Consider the following 23,557-nt stretch of genomic DNA (forward strand, 5'->3'; position numbering starts at 1 on the left):
AAACCTAAACCTTCAGGTCAGCAAAGATAGGAAGAAGCTAAAGCCCCCATCACTGGTGGTTCAAGCACATGCCCTTGTCTGGCACCAAAGCCCTGCCTGTTGGCATCCCCAGGGCACCTGTTTGCAGAAATGTTCCTCCGCTGTCCCAGGAGACTTGCCCCACTGGGACCAGGGCAGCTTGCCTCCTGCCGAGAGCCCTGCGGCCACAGCCCTTCTCGGGCAGAGAGCAGATCACTCACTGCTGAGTTGCCCGCCCTTTCCGGGGGAAACTGACAGCTGTTTGACAGCCACGCGGCAGGACAACTTGAGGCAAGAAATGAAGACAGATTCTCATCATTAAGTTCATTAATGTGCCACTAACTCCTGTCATTAGTGAAGATGCCCGTGGATGGACCAGAGCGGAGGTGATGTCCTCGACCCTGGCCTCTCACAGACAAGCACCCATGGTGCAGACTTTTCGACTTGATCAGGCATTGCCTCCATCTCTTCTAGAACTTCCCCAAACTCTGCTCTCCTCAGACTCCTTCCAGCCCCTCATAGCTCCCCTTCCTCTCTACCCACTTTTTTTTAAAGTCATTAGGAAGAGATCTGTACCTCCCAGTGTGATTCTGACTCATGGATATTTGCCCAAAAGTAACGGTGCGTGTGAGACGCTAAACCTCTTTTCAAGGGTAGGTTCACGAAGCAGAGGCTGTGAAAAAGTTTCCTAAATAAAACCATCTGTTTCCCTGAAGATGTTCAGATAGAGAAACACTTGTCTCCCACTGATGTGCTGTAGTGTCTCAAGGGGTCCCCCGGGACCACACCCACCGCGAGGGTCTCCCTCACCTCCCCGCTCCCTGTGAGCTGGAGGGCCTCCTTCTCCATGGGCCAGGCCGGGTCCCAGGCTTCCAGTGTCCACAACACAGGCTGCAGCCAGAGCGTATGGAGTTCGTTTAAGGCGCCTCCATTCTGCTAGATCATTTATTCATAACGCTGCAATGCCCTTGGGGCAGAAAACACTTGAGAGAAAAAGCAGGCATGGAAGTCAGAACAAATAGAAGCTGCCCCAGCTCCCAGCAGGGAGCCCAAGCAGCACAACAGACACAGCCTGCCTTCTACCCCGGCCGCCCCCAGCATTGGGCGTTCTCCCCCTGCAAGCCCAGGCCCGAGGAGGAGCAGGGAACAGCCCGGGGCTCACAGCCGGAGCCCCCTCCGCTCCCCTCCCCCAGCAGAGAGTTGATTCAACCATGCGGGCTCGGGCTCGGGGCAGCCGGGGTGTCAGTCTCCGCCCTTCTCCACTGCATCCCCTTCGGCCAGTGGGTCACCAGATCCTGCTGATTTCGTCCCAGATGTGCCTTGCCGGGCTTCAAGGCGTTCGTAACTCCTGTCCCCTAGGCCATTAGACCCAGGGGCCATGGGAGACACCCTAAGTCTGACCAGAGGAGTGAGAGGAGGTGACCCAAGAGGAGGGAACAGGACAGCTGGGCTGGAAAGAGGAGTGTTGTCCGGGACAGTCAGAGGGAGGGAGAGGTTATTTCAGGCAGTGGAAAGAACAGAGCGAAGGCATGAAGGTACAAAAGAACCTGGAGGGTTTGGGAGGGGCAGTTACAGAGAGGCAAGATGCTGTAGTGCCTGAAACTGTGGGCTCTCGAGCCAGGCTGCCTGGGGTCACATCCCAGCTCTGCCATGTAGTGGCTGTGGGCTGGGCCAGAGGCACAGCCTCACTGCACATCAGGGTCCCCGTGGAGAAAATGCAGATAATCATAAGGCTTTTGTGAAATTTATATGGCTCGGTACGTATGAGCACTTAGGACAGGACAGCCCATGATAGGGCACCTGGACCAGAATGGTTGGCAAGAAAGGCAAGGGCCAAATCATGAAGAAACCTGAATGCCACACGATGCTGTGGGTAAGTGATTTTCAAGCTGACTCCTAGAAGCTCCAAGGAGGGGTTGAAGGTAGGAGCTCTGGGTGCTTTGTCTCTAAGCCACTTTTCATCCATTGTATATATTTGGACTTCTAACAATATTTCATTTGAAGAAGAGTTTTCCAGTTACAAAACAGGTATGGAATGGGGAGCCACTGAAGGATTCTGAGCAGGAGAATGACCCCCTGGTTATAGCAAGGAGGATAGATCAGAGGGGTTGGGGGGAGGGAGTCAGAAAGCTGGGAGGTCCAGGCAAGAGCTGGTGCAGGTCAGAACTAAGGCAGTGCAGGCGGGAGGGGAAGAGAGGGCCTTGGAGTCTGCGGACTCTTAGGTGGCAGAACAGCATGGCGGGGTACCTGACTGGATGTGGAGGCTGCAGGCGGGCGAGGAAGCTAGGATCCTTCTGGCTTCCACTCTTCCCCCGGCCATCCATTTTCTGCAAGCCTGCTGAGGTCCTGCTTTTCACAGGGGGAAAATCCAAACATCTTTCAGGGCCTCTGAGACCTGGCCCTGTCTCCCTAACCCGGGGCTCCCCAGCACAGCGCCTCTCAGCCACCCCGTGTGCCACTCCCGTGGCGCTTCTCACTTTCCCCTCCTGGCAGGCCATCTCCCCACCTCTCAGGTCAGACCGGCCTCCTGACCCCTCTGTCTAAACTGCCCCCCTGCCATTCGCTACCCTCTGTCCCGGCCCTGGTTCACTCAGTGCCTTCAGATACTCTCTTGCTTACTTTATTTTTGTCTCCCTCCCCCAGAATATAAGCTCCTGGAGGGCTGGGACTCTGTCTGTCTCACCACTACTGTCTCCCCGTATTTGGGAACCTTTAGTAGGCGGGTGACGAAAGAATGACACACGTGAAGATGGTCTCTGGTGTGGCGGTCTGGGTGGAGGGTGGTGCGGTGGGCTGAGAGGGAGATGGGGCAGAAGACACCTGCAGGGTCAAGGGCAAGCTGCTAGGTGTGGGCCCTGAGGCAGACAAGGTGGGCCCTGCCCTGTTCACAGCCTTGTCTGGGCTGCTCTTGCCCACCCTGCGTCCACGTTGCCCTCTAGCCACGTGGGACCTCCGCGCCTGCCCCCTGTGTCTTTATGCGCCCGCTGACCCCCTGCCTGGAATGTGCTTGCTTGTTTCTTCTGCTGTCAGCTCCTTTCACTCACCTCGCCGGAATCTACCAAGTCTCACCCCCTCTGGGAAGCCTACCCTGGAATCCCTCGCAGAGTTTATTCCTCCCTCGTCTACCTCCTACATCTGTCCACACCTCTCTTACAGGGCTCACTGATCAAGCCAGATACCACTGCTTACCCACGTGCCTTTCTCTCCCCTGGCCCTGCACCAAGACTGTGAACTCTTGATAACAATAGTCATTGTAGTTATAATAATTATAATAGCAGCTAATGCTTCCTGAGTGCTTACTCTGTGCCAGGCACTATGCTAAGTGCTTTACACAAATTACCTCATTTAATCTTAACAGTCCTAAGAGGTAGATACTGTTATTAGCCCCATTTCACAGATTAGAAAACCAAGACCGTGAGAGGATTAAAGTAAGCCACACTCCTCATAAACGTCAGAGCTGGAACCTGGACCCAGAGCGGCCTGACCCCAAATCCATAGGCTCAACCATTCCTTCATCAAGCCAGTATTTCCTGAGCTCTTACTGTGAATCAGGCCCTGGGCTAGACGTGGGGGGTTGATGATGAGTAACACCAAACCCTATCCCTGCCGCCAAAGAGCCCAGCATCTAATGAGGACACAGCATTCATCATATAATCCCCACAATCAAGGTAAAGGTTACGGTCGTGGCGTGGGCTCTGAAGAGGTCTGGGGGGCTGTGGGAGCAGTTCCGGCATCCAGCCTCCACATCTGACTCACCTCTAACTCCACTTCCAAGCCCCAGGCCTACACAGAGGGATTGCTCACTGGCCGTTTCTTTACCCATTGGAGCCAAACTCGCTTCCACCCCATCTCTCTTCCAGCCCCCCAGCCAGGGTAACTGAACAGCACTTCCTGCCCAGTGCTTCAGAGATCCTTTTACTCTCCTGTGGCTTTTCCGAAAGTGTAGCGGATGCTTCTCTGCTGATGATGGGAAATTCAGACAAGCCACTTAATGATTAAGAGACTAGAAGTGTTCTCTAAGAGATGGGGAAGTATCGTTCTTGTTTCGCTCAGCCTGGATTCCCAAGACGGACGCTGAGGCATTGACGCCGCTCATTGCCTATTTAGGAGGAAGAAGGCTAGCCCTGGAGAAGAACAAAAAACACTTGCGGGGCATTAGGAGCCGAAGGAATGAGTGTCTTTGAATTTCAAAACAAAGTTGCTAGATACCTTGAGGTGGGTAATAGACAGACACCAGTTAGGCATCCTTGGGCCATCTCAATTGATGATGCCTGACGATGGATTTTCCAGTTTGAATGCTTGGTTTTTATGGCTGGCAGGGACCTTAAGGCTACAACATCTAGTGCAACGCCCTCATTTTTACAGACCGAAGCCCAGAGATGTGAAATGATGAGCCCGACATCTCTGGGCTAGTTAGTGGTGGAGGGACTAATGCCCAAGTCTCCTGACTTGTGGTTCACTGCTCTTTCCCGGGCAGTCCACGGATAGGAATTTTTTTCTATGCCTAGGGCTGTGTGAGTGCATCAAGGAGAGAGAAGTGTTTTAATGAGCTGTTGCAGATGGGCAGCTGGGGAACCAGCAAGGGCAGTGTGGTGCAATAGATGGGCCTTTACAAATCTTCCTGCCCAGATGCCTGGATACTGCAGCCAGGGGAGAGTGCTACTATAACGGGCGACAGTGTAGCTGGACAGGCTGCATGCATGTAAGGATAGACTGCTCCAGGAGCCGACATCCTGGCTGCAGGCCTACCCCCTGCAAGCATTAGCCAAGACGCTTACCAGCCGCTACTGGGCTCAGACCCACCCTGTCAGCCCCTGGGTTAGCAGTCCAGAGGGCCAACTTGGATTCTGGTTCTTTCTGGACAGCAGTGACCTCCCCAGCACCAGGGAGCTCCTTATCAGTCAGGGGCCCTATGGCGGCCTCCCCTGACGGAGGGTGAAGATGAAAGCAATAACACGCTGGCTGTTCTGCAGCCCCTGCTCACCCCTGGTTTTATTAAAGCCAAAGTCGCGAACATCCCTAATGAGGATAAAAGGCTGGCAAGGTGCACACGATCTGGGGCTGAAACCCCCTGAGAAAGGGGGTGGTGCCGAGAGAACCCAGGAAGGCCGCCCATGGGGTCAAGCTGGGCCCAGCTTTGTAGAGAGGAAGGTGGCGACCAGGAGATGCTGACTCTGTTTGCTTAGCTCCATCTATTTACTCAAAAGTAACCCATTTATTTTCCCTTATCAAATAACCCGTCCTCTCCTGCCTATGTGTGCAGGGGAATTAATACCCACCTTGATCCATGGAGCCAGGGGCAGCTATCTTGCCATCAGGTCCAGCGAGGCCCGATCACCCACAGCAGAAGGTCCTGGACTGGGTTTCGGGCCCCCCGGCCCCAGTTTCCTCTCTGCGTCCAAGTCGTAGGGGGATATGGGCTCACGCCCTTGGCCTGTCCGGGCCCAACGATGCAGGGTGGAACTCACTGTTCGGTGCAGGGACCAGGATGGGGGTGGGGGGTCCCAAACCTCGCTGCAGACTCAGCACCACGAGTGCCCCCAGCTGCCACAGTTCTACCACAAAAGGAGGGGGCCCGCTGGGTCGGTGCTCTCCCTGGAGGGAGCCATCCTTGAGGGCAGCCCATAGCGCCCCAGGTGATTCCACTCACCCCGAGGGATCTCCCACATCCCCAGGCAAGTCTCCGAAGCTCACAAACCAATCAGCTCAGACTCCTGCGACAAGACAGCCTTCGAAGGCTCCAGAGTAGCCATGTGGGGAAACGGTGACAGCAGCCTTTTGTTCACCCCCCTCACAGGGGGGCCCTAGGAGCTTCCAGATTCCTTACCAGGGCCCTAATATGATCCGGGCATGTGTGTAGCTCCTCTTGTGCTATCGGGCACCCCTGAAGCACAGCAGGTGTAAAGCAAAGCCCCTGCCCCTAAGGGGCCTCCAGTCCCTGGACGGCATGGGAGGGCCCAGCTGCAGCAAGGCAGGGACTCGGTAACACCTGTGAGCAGCTCAGGGACAGAAAGTGCTGCAGGGGTGTAGGGGAGATATGCTCTGTGTGGGCTGGACCCTGGGCGAGGATCCCTGTGAGGGGCATGGCCCTGGGCCCTACAAGATGCATGGGATTGTCCAAGCAAAGATAAGAGGAGGAGGCATTTTGGCCAAAGGGACCAAAGATATACCAGCCAGTTGGAGCACAGGGTTGGCATAGAGGAACAGAAAGAAATAATCAGGTGAGGAGGGAAGACAGGACCCAGTTGTTAAGGGTTTGGAACGCAAGCTGGGATGATGGGCCTTGATTCCAGAAGCCGAACAGGGGGAGCCACTGAGAGCGTGCAAGCAGCAGTGCTGGCCTATGAAAGGCTTAACTTCACCAAATAGTCATTTCCTCCTGTGTGCAGTAGGGATACTAAGATCACCTACCTCACAGGGCTGTGGTGAGACTCACGGAGATAATTTAGCAAAGGATTTGGCGCCTGGTACGCATGCAATAACCTTGGTTCTTATTCCTGTTATTGAGTCTGAAAGGGTTTCTCTAAGTCTGGGCAGGATTGGAGAGTTACAAGGAAATAAAGGCAGCTGGGGGCCTCCTTGTACCTCGGTGCCCCCGCCAGAGATGGAACATTCAGCCAGGTGCACTGCTGACCCGACCCCTGCTGTATGAGGGGACAGTCGTACACCCACAGCACCTGTCACGGGCCACTTCCTGTGTCTCCCTAAGGGAGAGGGAGATCCTGGTGCTTTCTTTTAACCGGTTACACCCCACTAAACATGGTGCCTCTAGCAGGTTCTCAGCAAATAGAAACAGAAGAACAGGTGAAGTTGTGGTCTAAGGTCTAGAGGAGCCAGGGTTACCTTGAGATGCTCCCTAGGTGGGCTGGGAGGGCATTGCTCTCCTAAGGGTCGGAGTCCAGCTGTGTCTCCCACCAGCCACGCAAGCCTGGTCGGGCCTTTACACCCAAGTTTAAACACTGAGTTCTTCTCTGTGAGATGGAGGGAATAATGACAATGCACCCTGCTTTGCATAGTGGCTGTGAGCCTCAGAAGTGGAGCTGCCCGTCACAGAAGAGCTTCATGGGGCACAGGAGCTCGTGGGTGTTGGTCTTGGCTCTTGTGCTGGGGTGGGGGTGTGGGGGTAGCTCTCTGTATGGCGTGTCCAGCTCTGCCCCAGCCAGACACCACCCTTCCACCCTTCACACCCACCCCCAATACCCCCGCCCCCTCCACCTCTTCACCCAGGGAGCCGGGAGGATTCACCAGCTACTCCTGGGATTTGATTCACCAGTGGATTAAAAAAGGACAAATCCTGGGCTAGGGAAAGGGTGGGTATCAGTGCCACCTAGGGGAGATCATTGGGACCACAGGTTCTGGAAGGGGTGGCGGGTTATTCTCCAGGTGAGGCCAAGTATCAGGGGTCTCTTGGAGTCCCCAGTAGAGGGTGGTTCTTTGTGAGGAGAAGGGACAAGAACCTTGGAGCCACCCTTGACTGCTCTCTTTCTCAAAAGTCACCTCCTCCAGGAGGCCTCCCCGGCTAGCCTGTCTAAAATTTCAACAACTATGGCCTCACCCATGAACATTTCATATCTTCTTTCCCTGCCTTATTTTTTTCTCTTTGATCCTTTTTACCAACTTACTTACCATCTTTCTTGTCCTTTGCCCTATTAAAATGTAAGCTCCATTAGAGCAGCGATTTTTGTCTATTTTGTTCTTTTCCATATCTCTAGTACGCCAGAGCAACACCTGGCACATAGCAGGTGCTCAATTACTGCTTGTTGACTGACTGAATGAGTGAACAAATGGATATCTGCATCTGAAATCAGAGCCACCCCAAACCCCGACCTCCTCTTCTTCCACCCTGGGTCTGGGAGATTTAAGAGAGGAAACATCTCCATGTCTTGGAGCCCCACGTCAGCCTCAGAGCCTGAGGGAGAGGTTTTGCAGTGACAGCACCTTCCTCCACCAGGCGTGGATCAGGAAGAGGAGACAGTCCAGCAGGGTGCTGTTTAATTCAACAGCTGGACACACTTACCATCTTTGACATTTTCCTATTCCCTGTTGCTCAGAAACTTCCTAGGATTGGGATCCCTGGTCATGATGATTCTAGGGGCAGGAGAGGCAGCAGAGTGTGTGCTCCATGCTGGGTTCACTTCTGAAGCGTGACCACATTTAAGGACAAAGCGGATCCAAGACCTGGCACAAACTTGGAATGACGAGTGTACGTCTTCTTGGTCAGCACCATATCCTGGGCAGGTCCTGATTCCCTGTGCTTCCACACTGAAGCCTGGAAGTTGGAGTGCTAGATGTGTTTCGGGAGAGGCTAGGAAGCTGCCAAAGCAGAGGGACTCACAAAGAATGACTGAGCTGAGAGCTAGAACCAGATATGTGGGGAGAGGGGACCCCTGATGGCCAGAGTGGGTCTTGTACAGAATACTGTCATGACCCCAGGCCAGGCAGGGTGGGGAGTCAAGGGGTCCAGTGACTGAGAAGCGTAAGTTGGAGAATAGGGCTGGACCCCAAAAGGCCTGGTGGTCTGGAGGCTGCAACCAAAGGGCATAGGTAGGGCAGGTGAGGCCAAAGCAGGAGGGGAGGACCAGGACCAGAGTCTGATCAGAGCTCAGAAGGAATACTGAAGGGGACAAATTCTGCTGAAGAGCCAACGTTGTTATCATTGCCTTTTATATCCAGTGACTCTCAGCATAGAGGCCAGAACGTCAGGCCTTAAAGACATAGCACTCTCCCTCAGAGAGCCTTCTCCTGGGCTCCGGAGTGGCCCTGCAGCTGCACTGGAGCTGTGTGGCCCTCATCTGCCCTCTTGTCTGCTTCTTTGCAGGAAAGCGTGGATTTGGGAGAGATCATGTTCTCCCTCTGCTACCTGCCCACAGCAGGCAGGCTCACCCTCACTGTGATCAAATGTCGGAACCTCAAGGCGATGGACATCACAGGCTACTCAGGTACCTCTCCTACCCAAGCGCTTGCCAAGTGGCCTCCCCGCAGCCTAGATATTAGGATGTGGAAAGATGTTCAGAGAGAAGGGGGAAGAATTGTCAGTATTCTTCGAACAGGAGCACAGCCCTGCAGGCAAATGGCCTGGCTTTGAATTCCAGTTCTGCTACTTCCTTGCGGTGTAATGCTTTGGTTTCCTGATCTGAAAAAAAAAAAAAAACTGACACAGGTTGCTTTAAGGATAAACGAGTAAATTCACGTAAATGCTTAGAAATGTGCCAGACACATAATAAGCAGTCAGTAGATATTAGCTATTACTATCATTCTTTCTCTTTGAGGATGGAGAGAATAAGAAGCAAATAAATAGGAGAAAAAAATTAAGGAACATCATTCTAGTTTGTGTGAGGCCTCAGGACTTCCAAGGGTTATGTCAAGTTTGAGTGTCTTAAGTGTTTGTAGGTCCACGCAGCGACGGCAGCCCTGAAGACTGAGTCAAAGGAACAGAGGCGCTGAAAAACAAAGTGCACTTGTATTTGAGGTTTTCCTGCAGGGCTCTGGGCCTCTGTCTCAGCACCAGGAGAGCTGCTAGGTACAGCAGGAGAAAGAAGTCCTGTCCTAGCAACCGAGGAGATGCTTGTTTGGATGCAGCCTCAGAGCCTGCAGGCTGGACCCGGTGTCAGAGGTTTGATCCTTTTCCACGATTCTGCAAGTCATTTGTCAGAGAAGGTTTTTGAGTTTTGATATAACAGAGGAGTCCCAGGAGCCTCCTTCCCCGTGTCAGCTCATTAGCCCAAGGGATGGGGTAGAGCGTCCCCAAGAGCCGGCATGTAGAACAGCCTGGGCTGCACTCAGTAGCAAATGCAGGGAAAGGCTTGGTTTGTTTCCCTGGACCCCTACCCAAGAGGCTCTTCTGGAGATTCCAGTTAGCAACATAAATCCACTCCAGAGGTGCCTCTGAACTTGGCTGGGAGTATATGGAAGATTTTTCCTTTTACTCATTAATTATTTCCTTAGTGTAACCACAGTTGCCATAAAGAGGTGACCGTCTAGCTGAAAATATCTGGGCCCAGGCCCAACTTGGTGCATTTGGAAGAAGATGAGATATTAGGCCTTGAAATATGAGGTTTCAGGGAAGGGTGGTCAAGAAACGCTGAAGTAAGGTGTATCAGTTGTGGCTTTGAAGCCCTCGGAGCCTCTGCTCCCAGCCCGCACTGTCTCTCTGCAACACTCATACCTTCCAGGCCAAAAGCTGCCCCAGATAGCGCCTGACCCAATGCCTCTAGCGCCTGCCCTGATGCCTCTCCTTCCCCTGAAGCTACCACCACACATCAGGATGTGGTGAGCAGCTTAAAGAACCTCTTCCGACACGTGCAAAGCTCTTAGGCAGCAGGAAGCTGGCTTCCTCCAAAAATACAACCAATGTAGATTTCATTTTAATATCAAAATAAGTGTGTGCAGGGACGGAAATTCACTGAGGACTCTCAAGACTGCTGAAGGAAATAGGATGTTGCTACCCAAGTCCCCACACTATCTCCTCTGGTGTAATTAAATTGATGTGCTAGAGAGAGAGCTTACAGCGAAGCCGCCAAGGTAATCGTAAAGGCTGTTCCACATCAGAGGGTTGGGGGTGAGAGACTTTTCTCACGCTAAGTTCTAACCTTCCTCTCATGATTGCCTCTCTTTTCTACCTGGGTTTGGAATCTGGTATTAAATCTCAGCTTGATTCTGAAAATTCAGGGGTCCTCTTTTTGCTAGGGATATCTATTTTGTTCATTGAGGTAAGCAAGTGTCTGGGACAGTTCATGGAACACAATAAGCATTGAATAAGTCTGTATTGAATGATGAATGAATGAATGAATTTATAGGATAAAGAACTTTGTCAGAGGGTGATGCAGTGGGGATACACCTGCCAGGGGCCTCTCAAACTAGATCTCCTGTTTTGGAGGATAAGTTTGAGGTTGCCTTCAGCCCAGACTGCTTTGATGTTGGACTAAACTGGGGAGTGGATGGAGCTCATTAATTGCCTATTCTTGATTTATATGACTTTGACCTCTAAAACCAAGGATCTTCCTATTCTCCTTGATCTAAACTAGTCGTGAATCAATTCTTTAAGCCTATCCACTAGAACCATGACAATAAAAAATAATAAAAAATAATAATAAGGATCAGTATACCCCAAAGGGATGGTGAGTGAGTAAACACACCCACCTCTGCCACATCTGGTCCGTACTGCTTTGAGTCTAGTGGTTACAAATGTAAACTTTGGAGTCAGACCTAAGTTGAAATCTTAGGCAAGTTTCTTGATCTCTCAAACCTCAATTCCCCTATCTATAAGAGGGGGATGATGAATATTTTATAGGGTTGACATGAAGTTTAAATGACATGATATGTGTAAATCTCTTAGAGTGGTGCCTGGCACATACTGCATGCTGAATTATGATGGCCCTCATGACAAGGAGGCTGAAACACACTGCTGGTCTTTGTGTCCCTTCCCTCAGCTGCATAAACATCATAGGCTGCTGGAGAGGAAAGGGCCTCAAAGGTCGTCTGGAGCCAGCATTCCATTAGAAGCACAGGCTTCTGCCCTAGAGCAAAAACCCTAAGGAAGAGCCCTCTCTCTGCTTAGCCTCTTGGATGATGGTGAGAGTATGGGTTCCTTCAAGGGAAACACCCACTGACTTTTATAAATTAGATATGCCTCATACGAGTGAATAGAGGTGGGGAAGGAAGCTGAGAATCTCCCAGCTAATCATCAGGCATTTGCCTAGTGCCCCGTGGGACAGGTGGCTCTGTCACATCTTTCTGAGCCTGGCGACATGGAGGTTTGCTCCGCTGTGGGCGTGTATGGAAATAGGCATGGCAGGGGATGAGGCAGCACTTGGGCAGCCTCAAGCCTGAAGACGCTTTCCAAGGCAATGTTCACACTTCAGGAGCATAGAGGTTGCCAAGTTAACAACAGGTCTCGGAGGTAGCTATCCCACCCATCTGCTTGGACCTAAACACTGTCCGGGGCGTATCCATAGAGAATGGAGCCTGCGGACATGAGACAGCTATCTCACAGCAGTTCTAGGAACTCCTCCTTCCTTTTTACTGAACATCATCCTGAGAGAGAACCCTTGCAAATGGGTTGTCAGAGACAGCAGGGTGATTAAACACCTCATGGTCTCCCCAGGTCCCCCATAAACCCAAATGCCCCCATGGCTAAGGCACAGCTGCTGCTGTCACGTTGGAGAGTCTGCAGCACATGTGGGCATCTACAGAACTGCCTTTAAGGCTTGAGTTTCTGATCCCATGTCACGGCTCTCTGTAGCTTCCCCAAAGCTGTGCACCTCTTCTGCCACCTGAACAATTCCCCAGGGAGCATGAGCGCCTCGTTGGGTACTTGGGTGCCCATGAGATAGAGCCATACGCCTGTGAATGAGGAGCTGGGAGCGGCTGCTTGGTCCGCACCTCCTGACAGAGTCACAGGAGCCCTGGCTTCTGGGCAAGCAGGTGTCTCAGCACATCAGTGTCTCAAAAGCTGTTATTACCTGTGAGTTGCCCTCCCGTTTCTTGAGTTGTGCAGCATAAATAACAATTATGACGGTGACTGAGACACCTGAGCGATGAGATACAATCGGTGTCACTTCACTTGGATGAGTAAAAAATTTCAGGGTAGGAAGCTGACCATGAAATACTCATTCAGAAAACTAAAGAAGAGACAAGGATGGGAGGCGCATGGGAGGTCAGTAAAAAGACATCTCCTCGAGGGCTGGAGAGATTCCAAGATCCCACTGACAGATGAAATGGCAGCCGGCCACCCTGAGTCCCAGGAGGCCGCCTCACTCACTCCCCCGACCACGGCCCTCTCCTCCTCCACTGCCCAGAGTGGGCAGGAAACAGCTTCCAGGGAGGCAGAGAGCAGGGCTCCTACCCCCTCCCTGATGCCAGATGGAAATGAGCTTGATGGGACAATGAGACCCATAATCCTGTCCTCAGGTAGGGAGGACCGGACAAGCATCGTGACTGTCGCTGTTCATTTACTCTGTCTCATTGCTACTCCTTGGGTGTCATCGATTCTATTTTTACCCACTTTATGCTTTGGTTAATAATGCTGACAAGACCCCCCAGAGAAAAGGCTCCAAGTAGGTGAAAGGAACAGAGTGCCTTTGTTCAGCTTCCCCATCCTTTGGAGCCAGCCAGCCACCATGGAGCTGAGATTTAGGGCCATGAATGGCATACCCACAGGCAAGTATCCTGTCTGATTTGGGGCCAGCTTCCCCACTAGTGAAAGTCCGTTAAGCACTCTCATAAGAAGCCTGAGGTCGCCAAAGACTCTGTGTTTATTAAGCACAGAGCATCCGCAGAGACAGGTGTGCTACATAAATACAAGGTGGTTTAGTTATTTTAACAACCCACTGATACCATCTGAGAATAACAGTAGGTCTGGGGCTTCCATCCTTCTGCTGCACATGATGTTTAAGGACATCTGTTTAACACGCTCCCTTCCCTTCTCACTGGCCCCATTGGCACAGATCCATACGTCAAAGTGTCCCTGCTTTGTGACGGGCGGAGACTGAAGAAGAAGAAAACCACCATAAAGAAGAACACCCTCAACCCCGTCTACAATGAGGCCATCATCTTTGACATTCCCCCGGAGAATATGGATCAAGTCAGCCTGCTCATCTCAGTTATGGATTATGATCGGTAGGTACAGGTCCCTGAGGGCCACGATCCCCTGCCCCTCGTCCCCACCCCAGTGCAGCACAGGGCTCTTTGAACTTGGACATTGTGGTTCATGGCTCAGACACTCATTGGTCTCAAATCTGGCTCTACACAAGGAGGGTACAGGAGTTTGAGGAAAAGCATGGATTCCCTCCCAAAGTAGAAGCTCAAGCTTCACTTCCCAATGGGCTCATTTCCATCAGGGGCTGCCCCACCCATCAATCTCCCTGAATTCACTCCCGACTCTTCCCATTCCTCCATCTGGCATCTGTCCTTTAGAATCCCGCCCACCCCCCCTCCCCCCGTCCTCTCCATTTCCACTGCTACTACCACTCCCACTTGGGGATGTCTGTGCAGCCTCCTAGCTGACCCCTGCCTTCATCACTTCCTGCCTCAACCCAGCCAACACACCAAGGCACACCTTCCTAAAAGACCACTTTGTTCCTGGGCCTGCCCCTCTCAAGAACCATCAATGGCTCCTGCTGTCTGGACAAGCTCTTCCCCTGAACTCTCAAGACCTTCCAGATCTGGACCCGGCATATCCATCCAACTTGATTTCCCCCACCTTGTATGTGTTTCTTCTCTACCACTTTCCAAATCCTGCATCCCCGTCAAGGCTGGCTCCAACACATTCTCCAACTACTTCAGCCACTGTGACTCCTTCTCTCCAGGTGTCACTTTCACTGAAGGAGAAAAAAAACATGCAGTAAAGTCTCAATCCAGGATCTTTAGCACAAGTTCCTGGACATAGTAAATGCTGGGTGAACAAATGTGAGTGATGACTGTTCTTGCTGAGTGAATAAATCACATCACAGCCGCTAGGTATGGAGAAATGGTACTCAGAGCAGGTTGATTTATTTCCCAATAGCGCTAATGTCTCAAGTGCTCGTTGAGTCAAATAAAGGAAGAGACTTAAACTCTCCCACTCCCCAAAGTCATGCCATCTGCCCACCATTCCTGAGATTCCAAACAAGTTTAGAACGTTTTGCTCATCTGTCTGTGTCCAATGTCCACCCAAGGAGGCTGGGCAGTATTTCACTGCCGCTGGTACCCTGAGGCCCTGCCAAGCATCTGTTTACAGAGCTCGGCATTCTGAGTTAGACCTGTGGGGCTGAGACCCAGACCGCGGGACTTCCCTTTCTGAGAGCATGTCTGGTCACCGATGCCGGGCCCTTTGTTTCTCCCTTAGAGTGGGCCACAACGAGATCATAGGAGTCTGTCGTGTGGGGATCAATGCCGAAGGCCTGGGCAGGGACCACTGGAACGAGATGCTGGCATACCCGCGGAAGCCCATCGCACACTGGCACTCCTTGGTGGAGGTAAAGAAATCCTTCAAAGAGGTGGGTGAGGTCGCGCTTGGCCCTTGGCATGTTTGCTGCATGGCAGCGTGGGCTGGAGAATGGCAGTTGGCTGCTGCGAGACCTCGCCTTTGTGGGTCCTTGGGGGGCGCTGGTGTGGGGGGGTACACGCTTCTCACCCAGGGTGTAACAGGCAGAAAGGAAATGGGGGAAGATGGTGGGAAACGGCTTGACAAAAAGCCTTTGATGTTGAATATATTGAAAGTGACACTGAGTTCAAAATGGAAAAGAAAAACTTGGAGGAAGCCTTCCCAGCAGCTCACTGCGCCAGGCCCGGAATGCTTCCATGAAGCCCCTGAGCCAAGTCAGTCCTTTCAGAGAGAGCCCCAAGAGGGTGAGATCAGAACTTGGCAAGAAATTCTACCCCTGTCGAAGCAGTAAGTTCCCTGAGGCTCTAGCCAGACAGTCCTGGGGCGGTTCTCACCGCGTGGATGGAGCTGGCCAGAGAGAGGATCTTACCCTCATGAATGTTGTTTCTCTCCATTGTTGGAGAAGAGAGTGTGGCTTCAAGGTGGCCCAGTTTCCAGCTGGATCCTAACAGAGACGTAATGGACACAGCACTGCCTGGGAGTCCCGAGACTTGGGCTCCAGCCCTGGACCTTTCCAACTTGTAGCATAATCTTGAGCTGGTTATTGCTCTCTCAGCTGCAAAGAAAATGTTTCTTCCAGTGACACAGTCTGCCCCACCTCCACCAAACAGCACCAATTTACGATCCTGCCGTTTATCACCTTGGTGGTCCTCCAGCCGGCTTTTTCTTTTCTTTTCTTTTTTTTTTTGCTGTGCAATTCCATTTTCAAGATAATTTTTTTTGTGTGTGTGTTAGTTTCTGCTTTATAACAAAATGAATCTGTTATACATATACATATGTTCCCATATCTCTTCCCTCTTGCATCTCCCTCCCTCCCACCCTCCCTATCCCATCCCTCTAGGTGGTCACAAAGCACCAAGCTGATCTCCCTGTGCTATGCGGTTGCTTCCCACTAGCTATCTATTTTACGTTTGGTAGTGTATATATGTCCATGCCACTCTCTCACTTTGTCACAGCTTACCCTTCCCCCTCCCCATATCCTCAAGTCCATTCTCTAGTAGGTCTGTGTCTTTATTCCCGTCTTACCACTAGGTTCTTCATGACCTTTTTTTTTTTTTTCCCCTTAGATTCCATATATAAGTGTTAGCATACTGTATTTGTTTTTCTCTTTCTGACTTACTTCACTCTGTATGACAGACTCTAACTCCATCCACCTCACTACAAATAACTCAATTTCGTTTCTTTTTATGGCTGCTTTTTCTTAAATGGTTTGGGACATGGGGGTAGCCAAGCAAATTTTAAACCTCATCTTGTTACTTCCACCCATATCCTAGAAAGCCAGGTGATCATTCACTCATTTTAATCCTTTCAAGCCAGGAAGTCTAGAGAGTTGTATAAAAATTGGAAAACCTACTAATAAAAAAATAAGCCACATGGCCCCTCAGCTTAAAAACAGAGTAACCCCTTCCCCATGTTCTGTGACACAGAAAAGGTGTGGGCAGCAAACCCAGAGAATCTGCCGGCTCCTCTTCCCTCTCAGGGTGGTCAAGCCTGCTGGCACCTGTTGCCCACAGTGTGAGGCTTCACATTTCTGTCCGGTGGTTGCCTTGATTTTACCACAGCTGTGGAGCTTTAATGAGTGAGGCCAGTCCCTCAGCTCCTGGGCTCCCCTTTCTTCCAGAAGGCCCTCTCTGCAGGGTGTGAGTGGGGTACACACAACCAGCCTGCACCTACACAGGAGGCAGCCAGTGGGCATCCAGCGCCTCACCGACTGCAGGGCTGATTCAGTCTAGGGAGGGGGTGTGGCACCCCTCCTTTTAAAATCCTTTGCAGGTTTTTTTTTTTTTTTTTTAAACATCTTTATTGAAGTATAATTGCTTTACAATGGTGTGCTAGCTTCTGCTTTACAACAAAGTGAATCAGTTACACATATACATATGTTGCCATATCTCTTCCCCTTTGCAGGTATTTAAGGATAGAATAAGTATACTAAAACGTTCAGGATAGCGTGGGGCAAGGGCAAGGAATGGGAGCTGAGGGGCCTCTGATGGGCTGCAGGGCCTCAGGCACCTCACTGCCCCACCTGGTCTTCAGTTTCCTGGTTGCTAAAATGAGGGGGTAGGCTCCTCCCATCTCAGCTTTTCCAGGAAACTCTGGCCCAAAATGACAGGACGACAGGTGGCAGGTGAGCCCACATCTTGCATCGCCTTTCTGACCTTGAAGATGCAATAATCCATTGCTGTTACCGGGTTAGTCTGGCCACACAGACTGGAGTAACCAGCCAACAGTGGCTGGAGATGGGGGTGAGGTGCAGGGTAGCACAGAGGGGCTGGGGTTCGGCCCCAGAATTGCTCTCCATGATGAATACCACCTAATTAAGCCAAATAATTGATTTCAAGTCCTGTTTCTTTAAGAACTCTGACTCACAGGTCCAGACTACAAAAGAAAGATAAAGTAGAACCAAGCACTTGAAAATGAATATTTGATGAGACAGAAAAGGGAAAGTAACAGTATATGGAAAACGAAAAGAGAATAAATTGATTCATATCCTTTGGGTTTACTTTTTTCCTGACCTCGCACACCAAGTTCCCGAGACTTTCCCTTCCCCCACTCCCTGGCCTTCCATTTTCTGCTCAGCTGATCATTTCTCTGTATGAAGAAGCTGAAAATGACATTCACCTTGGCAACTTAGGATTTCTTCAGTACAAATTTGTAAAAATGTGTACCTACACTTTTAGCATCCATAGTTTAAGTACCTTTATAGAGATGCATCTAAAAACCCACTAGGATAATATTAAGTAAACCCTCTTCGTGTTCATGTGATGCATTGTACTTGAACATTTATCATCTCAATCATCCTTAGAGCTCCTGCCTTCTTTTTGGTCCTGTTCTGGACACTGAGCAAGAACCTTGCTCCTGGAACTTGTTTCTCTCGTTTGTATAATACATACAAAAATCTTATTCTCCCACTCCTGGGAAGATAAATGGCATCATATCTAGAAAGCACTATATTTATATTCCACCTTTCTTAGAGGAGTTTCAAGTGCTGTGATCATTTCTTTTTTATTAACGAGAACAGAGGGCACCACACTGGCTTGTTTGTTTGGGGTTTTAAAATTAGGTTGAAGGAACAAATTAACTGAAAAGGTATTTTTCCCTGCTGGGATTTTTTCATGAATAAAAATTGATTAAGCCACAGTGAGCATCCTTCCCCAGCAGAGGCTGTGGCCTCTTTCCTCTCAGCACTCCTGCCCAATGCTAAGTGCTGTCGCTGTCACCACACACAGAGCCCACGTTGACCAGCGATCTTCTCCAAGGCGGTTTACTATGAAGGGTCAAATTCAGATCATCTGCCAGAGATTTTAGATCTCTGTTGGAATGTCACACATTTCAGAACAATAAGAGATCTCACTGGACCACAGCCGCCCTGGAATAATCATCCTCGTTGGTGTGCCAGGGACCAATTCACTGCTATTTCAGAGCCACCATGATAAGCCTGCAGGAACCATTCATCTTCCCATTGTCCAGGAACCCCATCTCCTCCCTCTGTTTATCTTCACAGGAAAAATCAGGGGCTGGCAGGGGAGCCAGTGTGCCTTCTTCATTTGTCCTGGATAAACAATTATGCTCCGTGTGACTTCTCTTTGAGCTATTATATAAAGGAAAAAAGATGTAGCCATTTCTTTTTTTCTCCTCTGAGCTGGCCTATCAATCAGGTTGTTTAAGAGGCATGCTTACCCAGGGGAGAAGCCAGTAATTACAATGTACCTTTCACTGATGTTAAAGGTTGTAACAGGAAAAGTAGAAGTTCTAAAATGAAGATCTGTTAAATGAAAGCATTAGTAATCATCTTATGTCACCTTCTGGTTAAGAAACACTTGAGTCAGAAGTCACAGTGGGCTCAAAAACCAGGCATTTATTTATGTAAAATATTTCACCAGGGAAACCCTCGGTTGTGATTTCACTCACGTGGATGCTGCAAGCAGAGAGACTGCCACCGGAGTTAGGAGTAAGTACCTGGTATGGCACCAAAGAGGTTAGGTTTCTTATTCCATCGTGTGTCTCCTTCTTCTCCTGATGTGGCCAGGTGCAAAGGTGGCCACAGGATGGAGCGGAGGAAACACTGAGTGTGGATGGAGTTAGGAGACCTGGCTTCAGATCCTGGCTCTGCTCCTAAGTAGCTGTGCATTGACTCCTCTGCGTCTTGGTTTTCTTATCTGCAAGAACAAGAGAGCTAGCCTGGATGATCCCCCAGGCCTGCCTTCGGGTTTCGCATGCTAAGATTGCTCAGGCCCAGGTCACGTTATGGTGGTCATCAATACCTGCCTGTCCAGCCTTTGATTAGTTGTAAAGATCTGCAGGTTGGCCTGTCCAGTGTGTACTAAGGGACCATGAGGGACCGAGCCCGGGGACAGGTAACAGAGGCTTTCCTAAGAGCCAGGAACATGAAGGCGATCAGCAGGTCTGGGTCTCTCCTCTGCGTTGTGGGTTCCCACAGGAGATGCTGGAAGGGATGGTCTAATCCTTAAGTGGCTCGGCTCTGTCTAGAGAGGGCTGTGTTGTGAGGTGGGGGGTGGAGGAGGGACCGCGTCCTTTCCCATCCTAACCCTACACATAACACAAAGGTGTAATCCGCTTCTCCTCAGCCCCATCACTCCACATGGAGACCCCAAAAGCCCATGAGAAGCAAAAGGGGCTGCACTTCAGGTTCAGAAAGGCCACCCCCCCCCCTTCGTACCTAACTTCTCTCCCTGGAGCCTTGTCCCACAGGCACCTAGGAAAGTATTGCGTCTCCTCTGCTCACAGAAAGGATGGGGTGAGCAGTGGACGCCGACATGCTTTGAAGTTATACAGTCACCAGACGGGTCTAGAATATTCACAGGGTCAGATCCTTGTCCAGAAAACATCGCTCCAGCTCTGCCTGGCTTTTCAATGTAAAGAAGGGTTCAATGGCCCAAGTGCGGGTCATCCATCCTCAGCCCTCTCCTCACTCCATTACACCTCATTACATCACCATCTTCACAGAGGGGTTAGAGTCGGGCTGAGGGGGTGGCAGCCTGTGAGACAGGAGAGGGAGGAAAAGAAAGGTGGAGGCACCCGAAAGGGCAGGGGGCCGCCATCTCCTCCCACCTCTTCACAAGTTGAGTGTGAAGGCCCCCGGGAAGCACTCAGACTGAAGAGGAGAGCCCAGCGCTGAAGCAAGATCAGGGCTTTAGCTGTACGAACAGCTCCCAGACAAATTGCTACGAATTCATGTTTGCAGGATCTTGGCAGTAAGGGCATACTCTGCAGACGGCCTCTTTCGCTGCTAACAGAATCCGATTTTCAGCGTGAAAAATGGCTGAAGCATTCAGAAATGGTTCGGTCATAGCACCTCATTAACTAACACGCACGCACGCACGTGCACACACACACACGCACCTGCACGCATGCACTCCACACGCTAAAGAAAGCTTTCATTATCTCTGCAGCAGGTCTTTTCTAAAAATCAGGCCTTCCAAACTAGAAGCTCGAAAGCTGGTCTCCTTACGTTTTTGCATGGCTAACAGCAAAATTCACGAAAGCTTATGAAAAGCCGGGAAAAGGTGAATTCAGTGCATGGGCCGGGTGAGTTTCAGAAGTTGAAATGTACATTCCCTTGGCAACGGGTAAGCGGCTTTTTCTCTTTTCCGCAGTGGCAGGGCCGAGCCGCTAGCTTCGACAGCGAGAGCTCGTGCCCGTCTCCGAAACCACCTCCGACACCCTGAGCTGCACGGCGGAAGGGCCACACCAACGAGACTCAGCAGGGTTCTTTTTTGCACTTGTTCAACCGTCTAAACACAGTGTTGCGCAGCAGCGGCGGTAGGGGCAGCGCCTCTCACTCCAGAGTCTTAGCTGCCCCATGTAGGTCAAGGCCGAGACAATCGTCGTGTGGTCAGATCTGTCTTAGTCTTTTCTGTCTCCCAAGGTGATGTTTTTCTGGTTCTTTCACTTTTCATGGATCTGCGGTCAGGAAGAAAAGAAGAGAAAAAAAAAAAAAAAAAAAAAGAGGGGAGAGCCCCGACATTGGTTCTATTAAATACAGTGTAAAATAGTCGTCTTTGAGGGGGAGGTGCTTTGAGTTTCTGAAATTTTGTGTCTCCACTGACCTCCGTAACCCCGGAGGAGAGGGAAGTGGGATGGGCAATGGCTGCTTTGTTAAGTGGGCTTCGGGAAGGTGCAAATCTGGCGAAGAGCCTTTACAAAGGCTACTTCTTACGACTCTTAGAAGCTCTTTGCCGATGTGACATAAACCGAGATGTGGACTCCTGGTCCCATGTTGAAATTGGGAGCGCTCCGAGCTGTCTGAACCTTCAGCTGGTCGTGCAGGGCTCCTCGCTCCCAGTCCTCGCGAACGTTCTGCCTGAATTGAACGTGTCTTGATTCCTCATGGGAACTGAGTCACTTTCTTTAGGAATGATTCTGTTGAAACGAACATGCCATATGTTTTCTGGCGCGCCACAGTTAATGACCATATTTGTTTGAAAACAAGATCTTTGTTCTCAAAAATAACCTTCATTGTAAAAAAAAAAAAAGGAAGCACATATGTTCTGGAATGATTTCTGCGTTATACATAGCTTTATAGTTCCATGAAGTATCAAGCAACTGTTTAAAATGCCTAAAGAGATCAAAGAAAAAAACTACATAAAATGTTCTTTTCTGAATGGGAAGTTTTGAAATCCAAGGAATAGGTGTGGTCTATCTTTTTACGAACAGTACCTTCTTGATTAAAACCAAGTCAGCTTAAGTCTATTTCAGTCCCCTTGACTCTAGGACAATGTTCATCTTAAACTTTAGTTCTATAGATTATTAAGGACTTCAGTGTTTGTTTGTTTGTTTCAGTGGTAGTGAAGGATTTTTTTTTTCTTTAGATCTCTACCGTAGGTCAAGTTCAGTTTAGGAAAAAAGAATGTTTGAACTATTCTGTATGGTAATCGTATATTTCTGTTGAGTTAATAGTGGCCTTCCCACCAACCCCCTAGAACTAGATTGATTTGCTCCATCTCAGTCTGTATAGCCCTGGTAGATGTGTGGGTGGGTTTTCACTTCAGTTTGTGGCTGTGAAATGCCGATTTCCAGAGCTGTGTGTGTGACTGGCTAGAGGCAAGTCTGCTGAAGAAACGCTTCCTTCAACAACGGCAGGTCAAGAACGTAAAAACTGTTCACACACCTTGTGTCTCACTCTTTACATATGTCACATGCTTTAGAAGCAGCAACTCAATAAAGTAACCCTTGTTTTAAGCCAAGTTATCAGGTTTCTGTGCTGATATAACTTTGGGTAGCGTCTTCTAAGTCCTAAAAATGACCAGATTGGGCAGGAGGTAACAGGATATTGTGGCAAAAGAAGTCTTCATCTTAAAAAAATGTAGATAAACTGAGAATTCACCCTGTACTGAGCTTTAGGCTAGGGGCTAACGTGTCACTGGTGTAAAGATAAGTTTTCTCCCCAAATGTCTTGTGACTGACAGGCCTTCCCAGTCAAGTGGTCTTGCGGCTGGATGTTCTCTTGAGAGAAGAAAAAACTCAAGGTCATGACAAGACTTCCAACAGGCCATGAACTTTATTCTGTTTCTTGACTCTAGAATGACCCCATCAAGATGGCCATCTCAATCATTGGGCAGGTGCTGGGGGGTCCTGCAACTATGAAGGGGGCATTGACTTTCCAGCATCATAAGGAGCCCAGAAATTAGTGTGAGGGGTTCCTTCCAGAAGTGAGCTTGAAATGCATGTCCAGCTGTCATCTTCAAACTTGTAGGCAGATGGGGAGGACTGGTCTAACCTTTTGGAGAAGGGAATAGGTTCAGCGCGAATCATGGAAGAGTCACTGCTCTTAGGCATTCCTTTTATGTCCAAGCAGCCATCTCGCACGAGTGAGCCTCCCAGTGGCTGTGAAAAATCATTTCCTGAGCAGATTATGGTTAGCTTCCACACCACCCTGACCAACTGCTACCACTCCCGCTACGGCAGTTTTAGTAAATGTCTACAGGCTGGGGAGCCCCCCCCGCCAAGGGAGGCTTTCAGCTCCTGGACCCCCGCCTCCAGCATCCTCAGGGGAGACTAGTCCTCAACCCAAAGCATGAATGGAACCTGAATTTCTGCCCATTTCATTGTCTACCCTGATCTCTCTCCCTCAAAGATGAGCATAAAATGATTACAAGTTGCAGAATAAAATGAAATACAAGGTTGAACCATTTGTCAGCTTCCTCTGCCACGAGTAACCTCTTTCTTGGTTTGGTGATGTGAGCTTCGCTGAAGTCATGATAACCAGGGCCTTTTGTACATCGATGTTTTTTTGAAAGTGCAAAGTTCCCTTTATGGAGCAGTGTTTCTAGGCTGAAGAATGCTTCTCCCCTCCCCTCCCCTTACACTCAGGATGCAATTAGTTGCATCGTCATTTAAAAAAGTATGTTGTTAATCACTGCTTTGTGTCTTCCCACCCTTGTCACAGCCTGGAGTTTTTATTCAATTAAATCTCCTCTTGCCCATTTCTCTTATCAT

At 50.1% G+C, this 23,557-nt stretch overlaps 1 protein-coding gene across 4 annotated transcripts in view; it reads left to right on the forward strand.

The window, feature by feature from the left end:
• The window catches only part of SYT6 (synaptotagmin 6), a 58,544-nt gene extending 37,757 nt beyond the window's left edge, over positions 1-20,787 (forward strand). The window contains exons 4-7 of one of the 4 annotated variants that reach the window (XM_061186145.1): positions 8,837-8,957; positions 13,464-13,635; positions 14,843-14,993; positions 20,716-20,787. In XM_061186145.1, coding sequence (XP_061042128.1) covers positions 8,837-8,957; positions 13,464-13,635; positions 14,843-14,993; positions 20,716-20,787 — 516 coding nt within the window. Of the gene's footprint in view, positions 1-8,836; positions 8,958-13,463; positions 13,636-14,842; positions 14,994-18,981; positions 19,000-20,715 lie in introns of those variants that run through there. The other 3 variants (XM_061186146.1, XM_061186147.1, XM_061186148.1) reach the window with 3 other exon arrangements.
• The last annotated feature ends 2,770 nt before the right edge of the window (positions 20,788-23,557 follow it).

Source organism: Eubalaena glacialis, chromosome 3 (assembly GCF_028564815.1).
Source record: "Eubalaena glacialis isolate mEubGla1 chromosome 3, mEubGla1.1.hap2.+ XY, whole genome shotgun sequence".
In the NCBI taxonomy this organism is placed as follows: Eukaryota; Metazoa; Chordata; class Mammalia; order Artiodactyla; family Balaenidae; genus Eubalaena; species Eubalaena glacialis.